The sequence below is a fragment of the Scleropages formosus genome, chromosome 24 (assembly GCF_900964775.1).
Source record: "Scleropages formosus chromosome 24, fSclFor1.1, whole genome shotgun sequence".
Lineage (NCBI taxonomy): Eukaryota > Metazoa > Chordata > Actinopteri > Osteoglossiformes > Osteoglossidae > Scleropages > Scleropages formosus.
This window is the reverse complement of record NC_041829.1, coordinates 10,368,658-10,382,800: the sequence shown is the minus strand read 5'-3', so window position 1 is coordinate 10,382,800 and position 14,143 is coordinate 10,368,658. Positions and strand designations below refer to the sequence as shown.

The window sequence follows — 14,143 nt, the reverse complement described above, 5'->3', positions numbered from 1 at the left end:
AATATATATTTTTATACTTTTGTAATGGTACTTAAATTTCCTCGGCCTTAGCACGACACCTGATTCTACGTACAGTCACCAAAACTAATCGTACTTATTGATCTGCTCTTGTATCGGCTGAGTCAGGAACACGCAGCAGCACGGCATCCCTGGATGGAAGCAAGTTCTACGTGTGTCATGCAAGAAATGTTTTGCTGCTTGTATATCGAGTGGAACTGTGCATCAGACTACTTCAACCATACGTTTTTGTCTCCAGCAGAGGGTTGCACAGCTCTTACACTCGCAGCAGGTGCGCTCAGTGGCAAAGGTGGACAGAAACAACGCAGACACAAATCAGGGTTTTCACTGAGCTCCGCCGTCAAGATTCCAATAGGAATGTACCGTATGTGAAAGCGCTGTGCACAGGGAGTGGCTCCTGCACTCCTCCCGGACCCCCTACGGTGAGCATTGGAAGGACACCCCGTGGTGCTCGAGCTGTACAAGAACGGCGATTAGCCTTAACGGCAACATCCTGATGCCAGCACTAAAACAATGCAAATTTGGCCCATTTTTTTTTTCTTTTTTTAAAAATCTAAACAAATGTAAACGGAAAACCTGGTGCAATTTCTTGAGATTTATTGACCGGTGCTTTTTTATTTTTGTTACATATTTTTTATCATTTTCAAATAATTCATTATGAGGCCATTTAGCAATTTTTGGAGGAAAAGACATTTCAATTAAATTAAATCAACACCACTGAAGAATGACAGAAAAAGAATTTTTAAAAAAAAAAAAAAAAAAAAAAAAGCATTAACACATGAACATGAGAGAACAATTATGGTGTGAAAAAGGGAGTCTGAGAAGGAAGAAACTGCAAACGTTTTCACTGATGAGACAGAAACGCTTATGCCTGTGATGACCGGAAACTCCGTCCCTGGTCTACCCTGTCCAGTCCAGCACCCTGTGCTTCCACAATAGGCCCCGACCACTGGGACCCTGCACTGGGACAAGCGGTTACTGATAGCAGCTCAGTGAGTTTTTCATGTGCAGCCTTACACTCCGGCTCTTTGGCCGCTATTGTAATACCACACTGCTTTGAGGTAAAATTAGCCAAAATGTTGTGCATTTTGAAACAGTACAGAGGTTTACTGCATAACTAATCTTTCCACATCTTTCTGGACCACCCACTTAACACAAGTATGTGTACAAAGAAAAGTACATTTACATTAAAGTCTGGAGAGTTGGGTGTCCCTTTCGACTTTTGCGCACTCCCTTCATGCTGTTACGTCCGTGTGTGGGTGCGTATGATTTTTGTTCCATCTCTTCTGCCCATTTCACTCTCCGTACAGATACCCTCATCTCCTCACTAGTCCATTGTCCTGTCACTCCTTATTAATGATGGCACGGCTCTCCTTCCAGCCAATTAGATCTACTGTGATAAGTTTATAAACTGGATGTCAAAACTCACTGGCAACTTGGTGCCTGGGTTGACATTCAGTTTGGTTCATCTCCATTGCCCTTAATCTGTGTAGTGTGCTCACTGTAAATAAGTCACTTGTTTTGCAGCTTCAGTGCCTTTTGTATTCCCTGTGATTTTGTGCGTCTTGCATGACAAATGAGGCAAGAGCTTCACCTCAAACACACCTTACACACATGCAGGCGCGTTTCCCTTTGCGCAGGCACACTAGGTTAGTGGCAAGCGCCACCCTTGTATTTCAGTTTGGGTAGTTAGGGCACGTGAAGATGCCAGAGACCTTTTCTTTCTCTCTGTTTTGTTTTTATTGATTAGATCAGACCGTGCTCTGTAAGCTACACTTGTTCAGTTTTGACATTTTTTTTTCTTTGGCACCGTTCATGTGACTTTGTATAATTTCCACATATTCACTTGTGTATAGTAAATCCCACACACAACTTACCTGTATTCATTTGTTCTTTCACTCTCCTGTCCCTTTCCATATTTACACTGTTGTCCAAATAGTTCTAACATTACTCCCCCGAACCCCAGAACAACCTGGGGTCCTAACAATGCTGTTGGTACAGGTTCTGTTTATAGTCCTTTGTGAACTGATATTTTTGACGAGGCATACCATTTTTGCTTTAATTCTAGAATTTAAGTCACAGCTTGTGCAATACACACGTAGACTGATGAAGGAACCTATCTGAAACTCATCCGTTATGAAAATAAAACCAGTAAGTCTATGTGTGCTCTACCATTTTTCTCATTTTGGAAATTATAGGTCAAATTTAGTATCCAGCATCTTCGTTGAAGAATACTAATAATGCTTAATATTACAATATTAGAATATTGTGGGTTAATCCATGCATGAAATATGCAAAGATTCACATGCAACTTTCCCCAGTTAGTTTCATCTGTCACTTCATTGCACTGCAGTTTAACTGTACAAACACAGTTCAGTAAATCATGACCCTTTGTAGGACAGGTGTGAAGAAACCGAAAATTAAATAAATTAAAAATTAACCCTAATAAAACAGATCTATTAACTTACAACTGCAGTAAGCCATGAAGAATGATAAGAGTCTCTGAGACACACAGCATGCCCCAAAGCACCTGTTTAGTTCCCTCAATCTGTGATAGGAAGTACCAGCTTCAAAGTGTTTCATTACACACACACACACACACACACACACACACACACACACACACACACACACACACACACACACACACAGGCAGAGCACAGGGTATCAACATGTTCCCATTGTTACCATGTCCCAGGTCAGAAGGTGGTGCTGCAGTTAATATATACAGCCTTGCTTTAAAAGTAGAGAAAAAGAAACCTGAACAATAGCAGTAAAAGTTGTACAAATAGGTAGAAATGTATCTGTAAATAAAAGCAACGGCAGAACACTCATATAACAATGCTCTCATGCACTTTTACAGTATATGTACAGTATATAAATTTGCTCCATTCATTAAAAGCTGCTCAAGGACTTTAACAGAAGTACAGCAAGGAAGTACAGCACTCAAGGGTACCACAGTAGTGCATCAGAGTGGGGCCAGAAAATCTTTAACCGCTATGCCGCCAAAGCTGTTGGACAGGATAAGCATACAGTATATCAGCGAAGACAACACACAACAATCTTAGAAAACTGCATTTCTTGCTGGAAAGCTGGGTACCTGGCTTAAAGACAACCGCGGTATGGGGAATGATCACAGGGAATGCTGCTCAACAATTTGCTCATTGTCAAATGTTAATGGAATGCAAATTGAAATGCTAACTTTGCAGGAGTTTACTGAAAACAGGGGCACGGGGAGGATAGAGAATTCTTCCACCCAAAATGCAAATTAAAGTGAAGCTCTAAAGACATAGGTGATTCAAACATAAATTCTAACAAGAAACTAACTTCACACCCACAAACCCACTCTTAAGTCATTTGCCTCTTCAAACCAAGAGCCTGATTAAATCCTCCAGCACTGTAGCTATTTTTTTTTTTTTTCCCAGTTAACACATTTCTATTTCCATGACACCATGTTAAGCAATCAGTAAAAGGGAGTTTAAAAAAGTGTCTCTGAAAGAGAAGTAGAACTCATTCAAGTAACTCGAAGTTGGGGAATTTTTCAGCCCCTTAGCCACCTTGAGTGGGATCTCAAAGATTGCAGGACTTCAGTCATGCTCAGCCACTTGCCCCCCACGTGCTCAGTGTGTCCATGCGACTTGGTCTGAATGACCACAACACCAGTGGGGGTAGATTTGGCTTTCCAGATGGAGGAGGTGCTGTTCAGGAAAGACACACAACTCATATGGCCATTATTTCTACTTAATAGTTATTGTTTAATGACAAATCCTCTCATTCATCTGTTTTTGTTCTGTTTCTCTAATCTCAAAATACAGCTGAGGACCTAAAACTCCCTTCAGCATCAGACCATGGTACCACACAGATTTTTTTTTTTTTTTAAACATTTTTAATGCGAGGGCGAAAGAGAAGCTTCCGACATGAGAACAGTACGGTACATAATATTTCTATGAAAGCTTTCATTGCATATTGTTGAGTCTGCACCACAACTCTTAACTGCACAGCAGAAAAGCAGGAACTCAAACAGCCAGCATGTGCCACAGGAACAATGCTGATGAAAATGAATAAATAACTGGCAGAACTCCATCTGTATGTTGCCGTGTCTGAGATCAGCTCCATTCAAACGAGTATGGGGTCATCGTGCTCCCGAGTGCACTGTGGTGAGGTACGCACACGAGTGGCTCGGGTATGTCGTCTGTCGTTCCGACGTGGTTCTGGCGTGGCCTGTGCTCCTGTTGCAGCCTGTCGTTCCAGTGCTGCATCACACGTTGTAGTCGGGGGCCTTGCCCTGTGGCTGTCGGAGGCGGATCTGCAGCGTAGTGAAGGCACCCACCGTCACGTGGAAGAGCACCTGCCACAGGTTGCGCAGCTCGTACAAGTACATGTTGCAGAGGCAGATGAGGGCGAAGGCCAGGAAGGACTTGCTGTTCCTCCACAGCGTGCAGTAGGCAAACAGGTAACACTGCCAGGAGGAGATGCCATTGAGCACCCCAGCAAACCCCAGTGTGAGCACCCAGCTGTTCCTGCTACACTACCGAAAACAGAACATCTTGCAGTGTGTTCATACTACAGCATGCAGAATGGACAGGTGCACCAGAATACCATCATCGCACTGCTTAGGCTCTTTCAAATAATTTGAGTGTGTAAATTCTGCTAGAGAATAATTTCCAGGCTTGCACTGTATTTTAGGAATAATGTAAAGTTATGATGTGACATCATCATGCAATAATATACATCTGATTCAGAACTAAAGAACAACTGTGTGTGCAATTCCAAAGTGCAGTAAGTTTCCACAGAAAATGTGTGGTTGGAACAGTGGAATGAAGACCTGGCTGTTTAACAGCTGAGTATAGGTTCAATGCAGCACTGACCTGGTACAGACATGCCACTGTCCCCAGGAAGAAGGCAATCACATAATTGAAGTTTTCTTCTTCATTCTAAAGAGGGATGAGGATAAGGAGAGCAACATGTTTTCAGAAAGAGCAGCTTTTAAATGATACAATGTGAAACTGCGAGTCTTCCAGAGATGGACACGGACACACACACACACACACACACACACACACACACACGTCCGTGAGAATGCAGGTCAAGGACTCACCTGCAGGATGCTCTCTATGGCATGGACTCCGCGGAGTAGGTTCAGACCTCCACAGAGGAGACTGAGCACACAGGAGACGAGCCCTGCCAGTGTCACAGGCTCCAGCATCTGGTTGGGAGCTGAACACACATCAGCACAGGAGGAAACATCAGACAGCAACAAGCCAAGTGAAAACACATTCCAGTGATCATCACTCTTTAACTGTGGCCACCAAATACTGCACACTGCATACTCAGGATGCTCACTTTTAAGATGTCCTGTCACAAAATTACTACATTATAAGTCACAGAAAGTGCCAACAACCAATAGAGTGTCAACTACTAAAATTACACCATAACTTTATTATAATACAATTAGGGTACATAATCCCCAACTTAATATTTTTAAAAGCAGGTGGTACAGAATTTAAACTTAAGGGAAATTGTGACATTGGAAAAATCCCCTTGAAACTTGATAGTTGTTATAAACAAATAATGTATAAACAACTTTTCCCCACACAGATACATCTGGAACAGGTATATAAGAGCTAGAAATAAACTTTATTAGTTAAAACTTACTAGTTAGTAGCTATAACACATTGCCAACAATACTTCACTGTAATTAAAATGATTCCTAAGGAAATACTGACTCTGCCAAAGAAGTGAAGAAGGAATTTATAGCTCGTATTAGACCACAAGGAAAGGATATTTTGAGCCATGAATGAAATAAATCTGTAAGGCCCATACTGCAAGTTGACAATATCCTTGGAGTTAAAGTATATCAGAATTCCTCATTTGGGAAACAAAGATCCAAAAAAAAGTATGGCTCATCCTCAATAAATAACGTATAACTAATAACGTTAAGATTTCGTATAAATTATTCAATTGAATTTACCCAGAAAAGACCCTAATTGTGCAACAATTTAAGATGAATATAGGTGATATATGTGCCTTTTGTGAAAGCAATCCTGAAAATATTCCAACATTTATTTATGTCTTTGATCATTCTTTAAATTGTACTGCCATCTTACTAAAACAAAGGCAATACACTAATTTTTAAAGAAATGGATGTCATGATAAAATCAATAGCAAAAGTTTATTTATTATATTGGCAAAGGATTACATACACAAAGCAAAATGGTTAGGGAAGAGTCCTACCTATAACACTTTAATTTTAAAAATATGAAAGTGATGCATACCTTACTTGTGTTTACTGTAATATATTTTGTATATTTGTCTTGTGACATATACCCCTCATGATGTTCTATTGTTCTCTATATTACTGTTTCTGTTACAAAAACATATTTTATAATATATAAATGTTATATATTGTATATACAGTGGAAACTCGGTTTACAAATTTAATTCGTTCCATGTATTCATTCGTCCTCTGAAATTTTCATACACGGAAACGAATTTCCCCATAAGAAATAATGTATAATTGGTACTACGCCCCCAAAAATATTACTAAAAAAAATCACTTTCCTAACCAAATCACACAAAATAACCACAGTTTAACCTACCTAACACAATGTTAAATAATATAAAAGACAAATCAATGCAATGAATGAAGAATACAATAGAATAAAATGAACATTTGACTGCACTTTACTTTATGAGATCGGTGTACAACTGCCTTGCCTTCTCGCAAATGATAGCTTTGGACACACTATCACCCGCTAACTGTCTCTCGTTTATCCAGATAAGCAAGAACTTATCTACGTCCTCGATGGCCCGAGACCGTTGCTTTGTTAACACTGTCACTCCTTTGCTTAGGGTATGCACAATACATACGTACGCTAAAGAAAATCACAAAGAATTTCTCGAACGTGTGCGCAAGAGCTTTGGATACGAGACGTTCACAACGTGAGGCTACGTATACAACTGATGCTTGGCGGAGGGTATTTGTCGTCTCCCTACTCGCCCAATGCTTCCGTACCCACGCGTACAGGTTCAAACAGAATGTTCGCGCTCGGAGGCAATCTTTCGAAACCCGAAGAAGTTTACGAATACATTTATTCATAAACAGAATCATACGTACTGAATGTTCGAATACCGAATTCGACGGCCTTGGCTGTTCGCGTGCTGTTCGTATTCTGAGCCACCATTCGTATGCAGAAACATTTTTTTCGTATTTGCACTTCGTACGCCGAATTATTCGTAAAAAGAGACGTTTGCCAACCGAGGTTCCACTGTATATGATATCTAACAATATACTTGACTTTCTATAATATTTGTCTTGTTTGCTCAGATGAATGCCGCGTTACAGTTAAGCACCTGCTAAACAAATAAACGCAAATGTATTAAAATCAACCTTTCCAATCCCTCACCCACTTGGGATTCATTGTGAAAACACATGCTGTCCAAATAGCTTTCTGACACACAGAGGCTGGAGAAGTAAAATGGAAGAAAAATGTCCAAGGCCTCAGGGGATTGGGGACGCACAGGCTGTTTGTTCAAGTAGCTGTAAACAGCTTCAGTATATGCAGGACTGAGTGAACTGTAGCACTCCAGGAGCTGAGGGTAGGACTTCAGAGCAGGTGGGGATGCTGAGAGGTACTGGTGCAGTAGAAGGAAAAGTTGTCTCTAAGTGACTCCTCAAGGAGGAGATGAGTTGGGGGACACTCTGAAAGATGCAGGCTTAGCTTGTATAAGAAAGTCATCTAATAAAATGAAGAGGAGGGCTTTCTTTTCTGGGCCACCACAGCAATGGCTCCTAACTCCACACTCCTACAGTAGTGCCTTGAATCCATGTTTGATGATAAGGCACTCGTGGCACAAACACAAAGTTCTGTTAAATTTGCCACTGGGCAACGCAGTGAGGTGCCTCTCAAAGACAAGTCTGGGTGGAAAATCCTTTGTTTAGGAAAGGCAAATTTCAGTCCAAAGCAATTTATGGAACCTTCTAAACACTAGTAGTCACTGTTTCTATGGTAACAAAATAATATACTGAAAACCTTCCAAGAATGAGACACCAGGTGTATATCTGCGTTTCAATGCCTGATAGAAGCCATTGCACAGAATAAGATACCCATTGCGGAAATAGAATGTCCACATAACAGGCAAAAATTCTTTGGAAAAAAATAGTTTTCTTTTTCTGCACAGGAGCCCATTATACATGAGTGCTGAGTATATAAATAACAGAAATAGCACATTCAATTCTATTACAATTAATTCCTTCAGCTGACACTTTCCTCTGAAGCAGATCAATGTTAAGTTACTTACAATTGTTTACCCATCTATACAGCTGGGTAATTATTACTGTATTAAAACAGGGTTAAGTACCTTGACTAAGGGCACTACAGCAGGATGTGCGATATAATGCTCTAACCAACACACTACCTGCTATCCTTTAATACTATTTTTTTTAAATACACATGTAACTTAACTGAATTACTTCTAACATACAGCAGTTTTCATAACAACAAGAGCATTACACGAATGCCAACAAAGCCTTAACCTCACAATCAACTGAAGACCATCTAGAGTCAAACACTTCTCAGTAAGGCTATGCAGTACCTCTAAGGGCACAGCGTTCATGTGTTTTGCACAGTGCAAGATGTAGGCAGTATCCTTGGAGACTATTTCTTTTTATCATAAACATCTGTGAGGTAAGTTACCAAAACATCTTTGTTCACGGTGTACAATTTTCCACAGGTAAGAACATGTGATATCATACCTATGCCCTTGTATTTAGAGGGAGATGGCTGAGAGAAGCCGTTGAGCGTACCCAGGTCCTCAGGGGACACCTGGTAGGGCGGACGCAGCTTAATTTCAGTCTGCATGTCAGAAAGGTTGACCCTGGTGGAGAGTGAGCGTGGGCTGTTGTACCGCTGTTTGGTCTTCTGGATGAAGTTGTCTGTGTCGCAACAGAAAGGTGGTGAGATGAGCCCCTGTAGTACCATACAACTAATTTCTGAGCACTGCATCATTACCTCTAAAACATTCAACCACACTGAGCTACCAGCAAAGGACCTAGGAATGTGATGTGTGAATGTCATTTTTATTTTTTTTTTTTTTACTTTTTTAGTGACAGAGTGGTGCAGTGGATCACGCTGCTGCTTTACAGTGCTTAGAGATGTCGGTTTGATTCCTGCTCAGTGTGTCTGGAGTTCGCATGCTCTTCCCATGTTTGTGCAAGTTTCCTTGAGGTGCTCTGGTTCCCCCCCTCAGTCCAAAGCTGTCTTTCAGGTAATTTGGTGACTCTAAACTGCCCATAGTGTGTTCATCTGTTATGTTGCTCTGCTTTATAGAGGAGTCAATGACTCTAGAAAGCATAGAGAATATATAGCACTGTATATTACCTTGGTTAAAGGTGTCAGGTATATACTACACAGCAGTCAGTATACTTCACTTTGGAAACAAGCATCTGCTGAATTCTTACACGTAAATGTAGTGCTGCAGTTACCGATGGTAAAGAGGCTGAACTTCACCAGGGATATGCGTGTGAATATGTATGAGGGGGTAAAGCCCAGTCTTTCTGGGACAACAGGCAGACTGTACTTTGTCAGAGAACACCTGCGAAAATGTGCTCAGCTGTTCTGCACCCAACACTCAGCTCACCGAACTCGATGAAAGAGTAGGGCCGCACCGCGCCATTTATACGCTTGGTGTCATATGTGACAATGAATTCCCTCTGCAGCTCGTCCAGGAAGCAGAAGGCCAGGACACTGGGGTAGCTCTCCGAACACACCATCAAGTAGCCCACTCCCAGGGAGCTGGTGAAACTGGGATACACAGAAGCATTCCAACAGTGAGCACTCAGTAAGCCAAACTCATCCAGAACATGGAGACAGAACTTAAAGTGATTTACCCTGTAACATACGGAAAATTTTCCCAGTGCATCAACTCAACCTACTCCCAACTTCTCCATTTTGTCCAACCCACTACACACAGTTCCTCGCTCATTTCCGGGTCTTCCTCTGTATGATTATGTCTATGAACATCGTCTGCTGCCACTCCGAGTTTGAGACTGGGGCAAGCGTGGCTTGGACAGCTTTGGTAAGACTAACGTTACTCAATTTATGTCAGCATTTGCATCCATGAACCAAAGGCATGTGAGGCTTCTACATTCATCAACTGCTGCTAACAACTGTCCAATGTTACAAGGACACTGGACCAGAGTACAAGATAAGATTGGTGAGAGTTGCATTGCTCTGCTAGCGTCCTCTGGTTAACGTCTCCTCAGAGAGATGAGGTCCATGGGTGACTCACTCACTACCCAGGAGTGAAAGCAAACACTCATGGGGTCCACCTCTCAAGTGACAAATAGTTTGGAACAGAAAGCAGGCAGCAAAAACCTGTCCTATCTCACATTAAGCACACGTGAGTGGAGCGTCCCAGAACGGAACTGTACATCGCCCCAACTCTCAACTTTTATCAGAGGCCCATTTTCTCCTCCTTAAACCTGCTGGCATTAATATTGGTTTACTCATCTGGTTTCAAAACGTGTCAAATACAAAGAAAAAGAGTGGCAGACTAAAATCCAATTGAAGCAGCCATCATTTACTACAGACAAAATAAGGCTCTTTGTTTAGATTTGGGGTATTGTTATTATTTCACATTATTTCCCAATGTGGAGCAAGTGCACATTGAGAAGACAAGTCCTCGACACCTGGCCACATGCTTACTTGACTGTGTGCTTTCCAGTTTTCAGAGTGCAGCGGTCAGGGAACTGGCTCAGTTTTTTGGAGAGCCCTTTGAGGTGCCTCTTCGTCTCCTGAAGCTCCCTGTCCTGCTCGTAATCTGTGGAGGCCGAGAGGGGCAGCCCATCCCTGACCCGAACCACTGAGGCAAACAGCACCATGGACATCTTTCACGCTCACTGGGGACCTGGAAAACAGATGGAATCTTTTCAAAAATGTATAATGACTACTGTTCTACCGTGCCACTTTGGCAGTAAACATATATGGTGCAGTCAATAATATATCTAATACTGGTCACAATTTACATTTATTCACTTAGCAGATGCTTTTCTCCCAAGCAACGTACAATGGATACTATGTAGTGTTATGAGCCCACACCCCTTATTCACCAAGGTGACTTACACTGCTAGATACACTACTTACAATGGCTCACACATCCATACATCAGTGAAACACACTCTCTGTGTCACTCGCACACCTGAACAGCATGTCTTTGGACTGTGGGAGGAAACCCACGCAGACACGGGGAGAACATGGAAACTCCACACAGACTGAGCGGGGATCAAACCCACATTCTCTCGCACCACCCAGGTGCTGTGTGAGAGCAGCGCTACTCGCTGTGCCACCGTGCCGAAAGATCTAATACGGGTCACCTTGTGGAGCTACTGTAAATAATATATTCTGAACTGTGAACCATTTGGAGAAAAACATTGACCAAATGAATAAATGTCAATGTGTGATGGATCAGTGGATCTGCTTCCTGAAACCTACAGGATCTGATCACTCACTATGTCCCAGCAGACATGGCTGCCTTTGTATCCAACTCATTGTTCAATGTCAAAAGCCCCCAAGTTCACAGTTTAGGTAGTCAATGTTGTAAAGGATTTTCTTTGTCCCTCAGGACTGCTTAATCAATCCCAGCATTGAATAAGGTGTCAAGACCCTAATGTCACTTCTATGAGCAACTTCATGAGGAATGTGTATCAGTAAAGAGGTGGCATCAAAAAAAACAAGCCACGATTTAATTTGTCTGGTTTTAAAGCTTTGTCTCCTATGGAACACAGTTGCAGGATTAGCTTCTGTATAACCACTGTCATTATAACTGTGCTTAAAAAGTGTTTCACAAAAAAGGAAATACAGACCGTGTATAATCAACAACATCTTAATGCAACATTTTTCATTTGCAGATACAAGTGCAATAAAGGAACTGTAAAAAAATCTGGAAAAGCTACTCAAATGTGCCGATGTATCAACAAGAACAAAAATCAGAATTGTTCAATCACTGACACTTTGAGCAACAGTACATGCATATGAAATCTGGACAGCGCACTTCTGAGCAAAAGAAAAATGCACTTCACAACTGCAGTACACTATCACAGACAACACAGACAGACAGGAAAACAAATTAAAATCACATTTATTTACTTAACTAATGCTATTATCACGAGAAAGTACCATGCTCAACAGTACCAGAGCAGGAGGTAGGATTCAAATCGGTCATGCAGTTTCAAGGCGAAAGCTCTAATCATTATGCCACCTGCTGTCCTCACAAATGAATGCATCCTGGACCAAATCACACAGTATTCTGAACTGGAAGCACAAATGATGGAGTGGAGGATATTACACTTTGGACATATTCTGTCAAGACTGGATTCTCTCAAACAGATGGCGATGAGGATAGGAACAGTTGGAGGAAAAAGAAGAGGGGGCAAGCAGCAACGACGATGGATGAACTCAATCAGGGAGACAGTGGACACAGCTCTGTCAATACCACACACACACACAGTCAAAGTGCAGGACAGAACTTTCTGGAAGCCCTCTATAGCAGTTACCCAGAAAGGAAAGAGATCAGAGGCACTACAGACTGACACGTCACAGTATGTTGCGGAAGCCTTGTGGGGATCAGCACCCTGGCTAGCACTCCAGCGGCACGCCTCCGCCACGCGCCGCCAACGCGAGCACTGCGTCACGGCGGCAACTCGAACGCGCGCATCACGTGGCCGCAGTTACGTCAACAGTGCGCGATGCACAGCAGACAAATTTAACTCATATTCACGAACAGGCTCTGCATGAACAACTCCACTGCATTTTCCTTTTGGCATGTCGCTTTATTCCTGCGACACACCCGCTCTTCGCACATACACAGCTGAGGCGTTCGCTTAAGCGTAATGTTATGCGTGTTAAAAAAGTTAATCAAAGCCAAGTCGGTAAACATTCCGCTGAGGTATTTAAACAGTCATCGACGTCGACACTGAAGCTGTTAAAATAACTTAATAAGCTCCGCGGCGCTGTTCGACGTGTAGTTCCCAGCAAAGCCGCGTCCGTCCGTCCCGCACTCACTGACACAGCGCACGCGCTGCTCCCTCACCACCGCCGGTACGAATAGCCCACTCGAGTCCGCGGCTTCAGTGGCAGTGAGTGCAGGCCGCAGGGGCCCCTGGTAGCGCTCGGTCGGCAGCTGCAGGATGCTGACCTGAACCAAAGCGTGCGCTAGCATGTGCGAGGCTGCCAGGAAGCCACGGGGAAAATCATCTGCGCAAACTGCGTCTTATTTCGCTAAGCTTAGTCACTGACCATGTCGACCCTGCTGAGACGCTGCGCGTATCTGCGTGGCTCGGAGCGAGGGATTCTGGGTACTCGCCCGTCAGCGCGCGCGCATACACAGCTTCGAGTTTCGTAAAACGGCGCGCGGGGAGTCGGGTATCATATGTGCTTCGCAGACGATTCGAGTCGGACCTTCTCAGTGTAGTGGAAACATGGTTTTCCCCTGATTTCTCCTTTACTTTTAACCATGTTTTGCTTGGATTTCACAAATGTGACAGAGATGACAATATAGGTACCATAGTTAACCTTGTTTTTTTATTAGCCAGATATTATATAATAATATACATAAGTGTAGATTTAGTAACTCTGAGCCGTTCCTTCCCGTTTGTAAAAGAAATTTAACATAAAAAACCCCCAAAGCCGTGAACACTGTCTGTCTGTGCTTCAGCTGACGTCTTACCCCCCAGTAATGAATAAGTATTTACTTTTTCTGTACATTTTTGCTTTTATATTTCATTTCAATTATAATTTTTTTAAAATTATTTAGTGTGTTTATTTTTAAATATTCTATTCTTTGTTTGTGTATTCCCTCTGACGTTGTTTGTTGTAATATTTGGATCTGGTTCCGTTTTTTCTCGATGATCCTAACTTTTGTAATTACTGCTTTTTGTCAATAAAGCTTGTTTTTTCAAAAAAAAAAAAAGTGCCTTACAGACGAAGTGTCTGACCCAAGATTTAATCACCTCAGTTTACTCTCTGGGATAGTCTCCACACCACCATGCTTCGAACAATCAAAACAATGAGTTTTCAAATTGAAAATCTTCTGAAAACCAAATAATTAAGAATAAAAGACATCTATT

The 14,143-nt window shown here is 42.2% G+C and overlaps 1 protein-coding gene across 3 annotated transcripts; it reads right to left on the bottom strand.

Moving 5' to 3' along the window:
* Positions 1-2,676: 2,676 nt before the first annotated feature.
* sec22a (SEC22 homolog A, vesicle trafficking protein) lies at positions 2,677-13,386 on the bottom strand. Of its 3 annotated transcripts, none has more exons than XM_018756077.2 (7): positions 13,314-13,386; positions 10,725-10,926; positions 9,658-9,821; positions 8,774-8,953; positions 5,117-5,235; positions 4,887-4,952; positions 2,677-4,477 (listed from the first exon to the last, which is right to left on the bottom strand). In XM_018756077.2, the coding sequence occupies exons 2-7, from the start codon at positions 10,904-10,906 to the stop codon at positions 4,277-4,279; spliced, it is 912 nt and encodes a 303-aa protein (XP_018611593.1). In that variant the 5' UTR covers positions 10,907-10,926; positions 13,314-13,386; the 3' UTR covers positions 2,677-4,276. The 3 variants fall into 3 exon arrangements, with proteins under 3 accessions (XP_018611593.1, XP_018611592.1, XP_018611590.1); XM_018756076.2 differs by having other exon boundaries at positions 13,080-13,364; XM_018756074.2 differs by having other exon boundaries at positions 13,213-13,364.
* Between the last annotated feature and the right edge of the window lie 757 nt (positions 13,387-14,143).